The sequence below is a fragment of the Phacochoerus africanus genome, chromosome 5 (genome assembly GCF_016906955.1).
Source record: "Phacochoerus africanus isolate WHEZ1 chromosome 5, ROS_Pafr_v1, whole genome shotgun sequence".
NCBI classification, from domain to species: domain Eukaryota; kingdom Metazoa; phylum Chordata; class Mammalia; order Artiodactyla; family Suidae; genus Phacochoerus; species Phacochoerus africanus.
The window spans coordinates 28,120,020-28,129,868 of NC_062548.1; the positions used below are offsets into that span (position 1 = coordinate 28,120,020).

The following is a 9,849-nucleotide window of genomic DNA, read 5'->3' on the forward strand; positions in this document are numbered from 1 at the left end:
GCTCACGGCAACGCCGGATCGTTAACCCACTGAGCAAGGGCAGGGACCGAACCTGCAACCTCATGGTTCCTAGTCAGATTCGTTAACCACTGCGCCACGACGGGAACTCCTGTTTTCTGAATTTTCTGTGATGAATATGTCGCTTTTGTAATAAAAACTTTTTTTTAGTTGAAAGATACGCAAAAATTGTTCAGGTCAAATTTTAGGTAAAAAGCAAGCTGATGGAAAAATAAGCAAGAGAATTTCTTAAATTAGAAGATAAAAAGCAAAATTAGCAAACAAAACTGAAACGGCAGGTGCATGTTCAATTTAATGTGAAAACAGACACATTTTAAAATATAATGTGTTTTATCAGTACCTGATCTGGTGTCACTTTTCCAATCCTATAATCAGGACAATACAAGGAATTAGCCAAGGCATTTCGGTAAGCTGCAGCATGCAAATTTTCAAGGACCTCTGTAAAGTAAGTAAAGAAGCAGTTAAGGAAATGTGATTTAAATAAAGACAATAAAGTGTTTAGAGCCTAGACAGCAACTAGACTATACAACTTTGGTGATCTTACAGCATTCAACTATTCAGAGGACTTGAAATTTATTATCATTTAACCTCTAGCAACTTTTAAAATTCTGCCAGTTGAATGTGCTGAGAAAAATAAGAGATTCTAGGACAGCAGCTCCTAAATGTCAGAAGCCACCGAAACACATCTCTAACTTCAATCTACCTGGTGTCACCTGGAAAGTAGACAATGACCTGGATTTCAGATGCAGAAACTGAATCTAGTTAGTTCTGCCAGCACCTTGCCCTGTGACCTTAAGTCATCTAATCTGAATTTCACTTACTTCCAAGGTTCCCTCTCTAGGTAATGAGGGAGTTGTCAGGATGAGAGGAATAGGAAAGTATCAGTTTGAGGTCATATTATTAGCTTACAGGGGTCAAATGCCACTGCCAAACGGCACTCCTCATTGGTACCCTGGCACTGTCCCTACTTTCTGGGTTCAGTGCCTCTGCCTGAGCTATGTGTCTTTTATTTATCATTTGGGCAGTCCCTCTATGCCAGGTACTGTGTCAGGTGCAGGAAATACAGCTGAGTAAGACACAGTACCTGCCCTCAAAGTGTTGAGGGAAAAAGCTATAACATAAAGTATTACGGATGTGAAGTTAGCAGTATATCAAAAATGCAGCGAGGGCACGAGGGACGGGTGGTGGGAATCTGAAAGGAGTAAGAGAAGTAAAATATGGGATGAGTCTGCCAGAATGAGTAGGTGTTTCCCAGGTGAATGATCTGGGAACAGCATTTCAGGCAAAGGAAACAGACAACAGTTTGATGCAAAGGGGAATGGCAGCTGGGAAGGGAAGAGGGTAGAGAGAGAAACAAGGGAGGGTGGCAGGGGCCAGATCACTAGCATTAACGAAGATGCTCAGTTAAATGGTTGGGACTTTACCTCATCGATAATAAGACACCTTTACAGGATCTTCACGTCAGAAGGATCACTGTAGGAGTTCCTGTTGTGGCGCAGCAGGAACGAATCTGACTAGGAACCATGAGGTTGTGGGTTCGATCCCTGGCCTCCCTCAGTGGGTTGAGGATCTGGCGTTGCCATGACCTGTGGTGTATGTCACAGACGCAGCTCGGATCCCTCCTTGCTGTGGCTATGGTGTAGGCTGGCAGCTGTAGCTCCAATTGGACCCATAGCCTGGGAACCTCCATATGCCATGGGTGTGCCCTAAAACAACAACAACAACAAAAAATCACTGTAATAGTGATAGGTAACAGCAATGGACTGAAGAGGTATGCCTGGAGGCAGACACTCTCCAGGAGACAATAGTACCTAACTGTTCAGGCAGAAAGGATGAGGGCTGGGGCCTCAGCGCTATCAATGGGGAAGAAAGCTACTCTGAACACAGAAGTCTTTTTTTTTTTTTGCTTGTTTGTTTGTTTGTAGGGCCACACTTGTGGCATATGGAGGTTCCCAGGCAAGGGGTCTAAATGGAGCTGCAGCCGCTGGCCTACACCACAGCCACAGCAACACCAGATCCGAGCCACATCTGCAACCTACACCACAGCTCATGGCAATGCTGGATCCTCAACCCACTGAGCGAGGCCAGGGATCGAACCCACATCCTCATGGATGCTAGTCTGGTTCGTTAACCGCTAAGCCACAACAGGAACTCCTCAAGCCATCTTTTCCACAACTTTAACATTCTATCTAATTCTTTGGTAGAGGTCTGGAGTAACAAATATCGTTCTCCTATGTGACACAGTATCACTATGAAATATCATTAGCCAACAGAAAGCAAGCACTTACTGTTTTTCAAATACCTGACAGGAGACCCATTCTTTCATTTTTTTTTTCTCCTTTTTGGGAGACCCACTCTTGACAGGCCTGCATCTGAGTGAAGTCCATCCCACCCAGAGCCCCTGCAGCTGATCACCTGCATTTATCTCAGTGGTCTATCTGCACACTTTTGCTCCTACCAGAAGATGTATGACTTCTGAGAGTCAGGGGTGCTTTTTAATAGATTTGTTTCGTCAGATGTACTTGTCAAGATCATTTAACTAAATATTATATAAACACAAATATGAATACAAAAAAGTTCTTACTTTTAAAAACTTAGTTGATTGGTTGGAAAGACCCAATAAAGGTGAGTTGACTAAACAGTAATAGCAATACATAACAATAAACAATAAAAGCAGCAGCAACTATAAACTGCTGCCGGATTTGGTCTAAGCAAAACAACCATTAAAAAAATACCAGGTAGGGAGTTCCCGCTGTGGCACAGTAGGTTAATGATCAGGCTTGTCTCTGTGGAGGTGCTGATTTGATCCCTGGGCCAGCATGGTGGGTTAAGGATCTGGTGTTGGATCTGGTTTGCGTTCAGTTCCTGGCCTGGGAACTTCCATACACCAAAGGTGCAGTTGAAAAAGAAAAGAAAAAAGGAAAACAACCACAAAAACACCAGGTTGGGGGAATGACATACAGGAAAAAGGCCCAGGATTCTACAATCAATTTACATACTATCAAAGATGAAAAATAGTCAACAACACAAATGTTTAGAAACAAACAGAACGGTATGTTTCAAAAGTGGGCTAATTTTTGGAAAGCGCATTTTTAAACCCAAGGAGAAAAAAATTTCAACTGCAGTTTTATTCCTCTACAAATTGATCTTTTAAAAAACGCAGTTATCTTAGAAACGACAGAACATAATCTGAAAGTGCACTTACGAGCCTGTGGATTCTGAAAAGCCACAGCTTTGTCAATCCTTAGCTGAGACTGCAGGGCAGCTACCTCCCAACGACGAAATTCTGGTGCTGCGGTGACATTGAGTAGGAACTCCATCAGGATCTCACTACAGAAGGCATGAAGATAAGAATTACAGTCAAAAAATTTAAAACCAGCATCCACTCCTCAGAACTGTAATGCTCTCGATATTCCACTTCAGGCACCTTGTGAATAATAATCCAAAGAGGCCACGATGCCCCATTAAAAAAAGACTAGAATTGAGCAGCTCCATATTTCTTTAAAAAAACAAAAAACACCTACAGGTACTTACATATCATCTCGCAGACATTCCACTGTGTAAGCCATGCTTTCCCTTGTGGAAGTCACACTAAGTCAAAAATAAATCACAGTGAATTATAGATCAATATTAGCTTTCCCTTATAGCTTTGTTAAATCAACCAACTCTTTTGGCAAATACTGTATGATTCCACTGATAGGAGGTGCCTAGAGCAGTCAAAATCACAGACACGGAACACAGAGTGGTGGCTGCCTGGGGCTGGGGGAAAGGGAGAATGGGGGAAGTCAGTGCTACAGTTTCAGCTGGGGAAGATGAAAACATTCTGGAGGGAGTTCCTGTCCTGGTGCAAATCCAACTAGTATCTGAGGATGTAGCTTCGATCCCTGGCCTTGCTCAGTGGGTCAGCGATCCGGCATTGCTGTGAGCTGTGGTGTAGGCTGCAGATGCGGCTCAGATTCCCCCCTTGTTGTGGCTGTGGTGTAGGCCGGCAGCTGTAGCTGTGATTTGACCCCTAGCCTGGGAACCTCCCTATGCCATGGGTGCGGCCCTAAAAGGCAAAAAACAAAAACAACACATTCTGGAGATGGTGGTGGTGATGGTGCTTAATGCCACTTATCGCCATAGGACTATACACCTGAAAGTGGGAAATGACAACACTGGATCCTTACCTTGCTTAGAGAACTCTAACGTGGTACATTTTTTTTTTTATATTTTAAAAATTGTATAGTAAAGTATGGTTGATTTACGATGTTCCGTCAATTTCTGCTGTACAGCACAGTGATCCAGTCATACATATAAGGGGGAGCTGGAGGGAGTGGGATGGATTGGGAGTTTGGGGTTAGTGGATGCAGAGTGGTAAATTCAATGTTATGTGTATTTTACCACAACTTAAAAAAAAAAAAACTTTAAAGTTGAAGATCTCTTTGTACCCTTCCCAGGCTAACTCCCTCACTTCCTCCCACACTAGAGACAAGTATAATCATAAGCACCAACATGCTATTATTTTGTTAAAAACCTTGTACCTTTAAAAACTGTGAAGCTTATTTTCCCACAAAACATTTTGTTTTGAAGTCTGCTATGTGGGTACAGATCGAGTTCTTCCTTAACTGCTGTGTAGCAGGCCCAGCATGTTACTGTATCATACTTTTTCTCTCTCTCTAAAGACAGGCATTTAAATTGCTTCCAGTCTCGATAACGATAAAGCATTCCTTTGTGCATATGGATGAAAAATTGTTAGCTTGTAAAATATGCTCATTTTCAGTATGAACAGATATTACTTGGTTCTTTTCTAAGTAGCCGTATTAATTTATACTTCCACCAGAAGCATAAAATGCTTGTCATCACTGTTGATTACAAGTAAAGATCCTTGCTACTGGCTTCCTCTTCTGGGAACAGCCTCTCCCTATCCATTTTCTCTTTGGTTGTTTTTTTCCTCATTTGTAGTTCATTTTTGCAAATAATTCTCTCCAGGTTACATATGTTGCAAATATCTACTCCCAGATAACGTAATTTTTACTTTAAGGCCTAAGGATATTTTACATTTTTTGCAGTCAAATTTATCAGTGTTCTCCTTCTTGTGCCTTAAGAAATTGTTAACCACCTCGGTAATAGAAAAGTTCCTTTACAACTGACTACCCTCTGGTGTTTTCACTATTTCTGATTACTCATCGTAACAAACCTTAATTTACCACCAACTGCTTCGATTCCACGGGTTATCTTGAAAGATGAAGCTCCTTTTGTAGTCTTGGAAAAGAAAGAACAATTTTTTTTTAGTATTTTTTTAATGCTACGCTTGCCAAACATCACTCTACATCAAAATCTAGTGTTTGTCATTAAATTTAAAAAGAACATTACCTAAATAGGGAATCCTTTCTAGTTTAAGAATAATGAAACAAAGTTCCCCAAAAACTTTTATATAAAAGATTTTTATATAAAGTATAGTTAGGTTAAAATTTCATTATCAAATACAAGCTTACTGGATTCATCATTCTATTCTGCAAGAGATCTGCATATGGGAAAGAGTAATTTTCTTTCAATTTCTGGCATTTAATAATTCCTTTAAAAATTGATTTCTATGCTCTAGCACTAATATTCAGAGGGACACTAATTTAATGCTTCTCTGTGGTAAAAAGTATCCTGTGGTTTTTTGGGACCTGTACTGAGTTGAATAATGTCCCTCCAAAAATCATGTTCATCCAGGACCTGCAAATGTGACCTGATTTGGAAATAGTCTTTGCAGATGCAAAAACTTGAAACAAGGTCATGGACCCTAAATCTAATATGACTGAAAAACTTAAATAAGAAGGATATTTGGACACAGAAGCCATGTATCCAAGAGCAGAGACTGGAATGACGCAGCTACAAGTGAAGGAATGCCAAGGATTGCTGGCAATCACCAGAAGCTAGAAAGAGACAAGGCAAGACTCTTTTTAGAGCCTTTAGCGGGAGCAGAGCTCTACTGACACCCTGCCTGACTTCCAGCGTCCAGACTATGAGAAGACGAATTCCTGTTGTCTAAGCCACACTGTTTGCGGTAATTCACTATGGCAGCTCTGGGAAACTAACATAGGGATGTTGCTTTGTTTTTCTTTTCTGTAGAACTAAGATACCACAGATTACTTTCTTTTTTTGGGCAGCACTCGAAGCGTGCAGAAGTTCCCGGACCAGGGATCAAACCTGCCCCATAGCAGTGACAATGCCAGACCCTTAACCTGCTGAGCCACCAGGGAACTCTGTAGATTTCTAAACACACTGCAGTAGTAAAGATGCTTACCAAACTGGATGCAAGACGAAGCAGATGAGAGGTTCCTAAATTGTTGGAGTCCTCATATCTACTGCCTGCTTTAATGAACAAACCAATTCTTGATGCAGGAGCGTAGTTTTCGAGAGATGCGATCACCAAACCATTTGGTAATCTGGTAAACTGTATTTAAAGATAAAGTAGGGATGTGATTAATGTCTTTATATTACCAAGGACAGTAAGGCACAGGTGGGCCAGTGAGCAACTCAGTGGGACTAACCTCAAGGTCCTGAGGCTGTAGAGGCACTCCTGCAGGGGCAGCGCTGGCCAAAGCTTTGGGGGCAACTTTGAGAGAATAAAATCTCTAAACACAAAAAAAGATAGGTTACCACATTTCTCAAAAGAACAGTGCATTGTATCAGAGTGGGCCCAAGCAACAGAGGGTATTCAATGGTAAAAGAACTCCACGAGGGGACTTATCCGATTAACTGGTGGATTGACTCATCCACCAGTTTCCCCATGCCATTCTAAAATATTTCTTTGTGATTTGTGGAGGCTGAAGGAATACTGAGTTCTCCATGTTTACTTCTTACTATGTAAAGAATCATTACTATTTTTTTGGTCTTTTTTTAGGGCTGCACCCACGGCATATGGAGGTTCCCAGGCTAGGGGTCGAACTGGAGTTACAGCTGCCAGCCTACACCACAGTCACAGCAACACCACATCCTGAACCCACTGATCAAGGTTGGGGATTGAACCTGGGTTCTCAAGGATCATAGTCAGATTCGTTTCTGCTGAGCCATGACGGGAACTCCTGTTTTTGTTTTTGTTTTTAAAAAAACCTTTTAACTATCTTATTAAGGCTTCAAGTGGTTCTTTCTAGCTCTAATACTTTGGAATTTTTTGGAAAACTGTGGAATAGCAACATCCATACCCTTTTAGACAAATTTTACCATGACTGCTTCTCTTATCTGCCCAAAGAGTTTCATCTTTTGGGTCTATTTTCCAATACGATTTCATTCCTTAATCATTTTAGGTAACCTTTAAAAAGGATAAAGTCTATAAAAGAAATTTCGTCTAAGCCCCCAATTTTTCCCATAGAATCTTCACTCTCTTCTGTATTACACTGATACTATACAACCAAGGGTTTTATCTTCTTTGACTAATATACCATGAGATGAACAATAGCTTCATCCACAGCAGATTCTCAATATACTATATGTACCCACTACAGTGGTATGTATAGTATTAAGGGTAAAAGGATCCTCTTATATGTCAGATAATGGGTCCAAAATGCTGAACTGCAATCAGGTTTTTTTGGCAAATGATACAAAATGCCACACTTTGATGATGTGGAAGGGTCATAAGGTGACTACTAGAGATGCTGAGAGTTAATCCTCAGTACTCCCAGGATCAAACAAACATGCTACTAGATTTTTCTAAGGACCCCCCCCTCTCAGAGGCTGCAATGCCCCTCGGTGTTGTCCAGGGGGTGGAGGCTGTTGGTTGTGCATTCAGCATCAGTGCTGTACTAAGCTGGTTCCTAGTTTCATATAGTTAACCCTCCTAGTGATTTTACTGTTTTATTTAAAAAAAATTTTTAATTTTAATTTTTTTTTTTTTTTGCTTTTTTAGGGCTGCACTTGTGACATATCATATGGAGGTTCCCAGGCTAGGGGTTAAATCGGAGCTGTAGCTGCTGGCTTACGCCACAGCCACAGCAAGCTCAGTTCTGAGCTGTGTCTACTACCTACACCACAGCTCACGGCAACACCAGATCCTTAAGCCACTGAGCGAGGCCAGGGATTGAACCTGTGTCCTCATGGATTCTAGTCAGATTCGTTTCCACTGAGCCACGATGGGAACTCTGAGTATTTTTTTCCTACTGGAAGGTGGAGATGGATGGAATGGAGGAGGCGCTTTGGAGATCTTTGCCCAGTCTAACTGGGTTTTCCTCTAATCACTGGTTTGTCTAGGGGTGCTAGGAAGGGTAAGACAATTGTAGACTAAATTACGGCTATTTGTACAATTCATAGTTTATCTACTTAAACATTAAGTGCAGAGAAACTCCATTCCCTGGTCTTTTGCACCTCCCTCTATCAGGTTCCTAGGTTACCTTGCAAACACAGGTAATTTTGGCATTTGGGACTGGATAATTCTTTGCCGTGGATGGCTTTAGGCACTGTAGGATGTTCAGCTGCAGCACTCCCCCACAGGTTGTTACAACCAAAAATGTCTCTAGATATTGCCAACTGTCTCCTAGGAACAAAGGTGGCTTTGCTGAGATTTTTTAATCTGAGAACAAGACTCCCCTCCCCCATAACTACCGTTCCACACATATAACACTGACACTTAGAGGAGATTTCCCCAGACGACAGCTATGCTTCACTCCGGCTTGGCTTGAATGAGCTTAAGCTCTTGAGGGCAGGCCAAGAACCCCTCCTGGATAAACTCTGACAAGAGATCAAGAAAAGCAGGAGACCACAGTAACAACTTCCAGGCACTGCGAAAAACGCTACAAAGACATTAGCTCATTTCTTCCTTAGGATCATACTCATAAGCCCATTGGAAAAGCTGATGCTCCGTGATACGCCAAGAAGCATACGCCGAGGCTGACAGGGTAGGGACGGGGGGCCGAGGCTGACAGGTAGGTCTACGCCGACCTCCCGCGTCCGAGGTCTGGCGGTCGCCTTCTCCAGCAAAGTGCACTAATGACCTTCAAAGGTCTCCAACGCCCAGTCGCTACACCTCGGCTCTCAAGCCCTCTCCCTCTCTTTCGGTTTTCCGGCCTTGGGTCGCCGGTACTCAGACCACGAGCTGTCCTTCGGACGCCCGACCCACCCAGCCTGCAGACCACTTGGCCGGCAGGGTTCAGCTGAAGGGCAGAACAGAGCCCAAGGCACCGGGACCCCAAACCAGGCACCTCCTGTCCGTATGACCTTGCTAACAAACTGCTCTCCCAATCCTGCCCCAAGCCCGCCGGCTATGCTCACCGAGAAAGACCCGGCTCTGGTTATAAGCTTCATGGCTTAAGATTGCTCGGACCCGCGGTCACAACCGCCTTGCAGGAGAGCAAGATGGTGGCGGAGGGCGGGAATAGCCCAGCTCTCCCCGCGACACTCTTTCCCACGCCTACTGAGGGGCCTCTCTACACGACCCGCCTGCGCTCTACTGCTCCCCGGAGGAGGTTGGACCAGTCCAATTCCTCCAAGACGCAGGCTAGGGAGACGCATAATTTCGTAAGGAAATATTCAGAAGGCAATTTAAATGACCACTTTTAGGTTTCTCTTCCTGGCGCGGATATCCACTCTGTAGTCCTTTTCTACGTCTAGGACAGCCCATCCAGCACCCCCGCCACTTTGGATTCTCCCGATCTGGACTGTCCAATGAAAGAGCCCCTGCCCGGGACTTCCCCCCCCGCCCCGCGGCGACTGAGTTCCAGGACTTCCCGCTGCCTGGTGGCCGGTGGCCTTGGGAGGGGTCTCCGTGGCTGCCCTGAAGCAAAGGCTTGGTGTGATCGCCTCTCGCTTGAAGTCCTCGCTAGATCATTAGCTCCATGAGAGCAGAGGCCTTGCCCAGAGAATTCGCTG

General features: G+C 43.5%; 1 protein-coding gene across 1 annotated transcript in view; it reads right to left on the minus strand.

Annotated features, from left to right (window-relative positions):
* LOC125127396 (cytochrome b-c1 complex subunit 2, mitochondrial) overlaps positions 1-9,409 on the minus strand; it is a 30,818-nt gene extending 21,409 nt beyond the window's left edge. The window contains exons 1-7 of the mRNA XM_047780340.1: positions 9,253-9,409; positions 6,540-6,623; positions 6,293-6,442; positions 5,198-5,262; positions 3,553-3,609; positions 3,224-3,348; positions 359-456 (exon numbers count right to left, since the gene is read on the minus strand). Coding sequence (XP_047636296.1) covers positions 359-456; positions 3,224-3,348; positions 3,553-3,609; positions 5,198-5,262; positions 6,293-6,442; positions 6,540-6,623; positions 9,253-9,285 — 612 coding nt within the window. The 5' untranslated portion in view covers positions 9,286-9,409. The remainder of the gene's footprint in view (positions 1-358; positions 457-3,223; positions 3,349-3,552; positions 3,610-5,197; positions 5,263-6,292; positions 6,443-6,539; positions 6,624-9,252) is intronic.
* Positions 9,410-9,849: the final 440 nt, after the last annotated feature.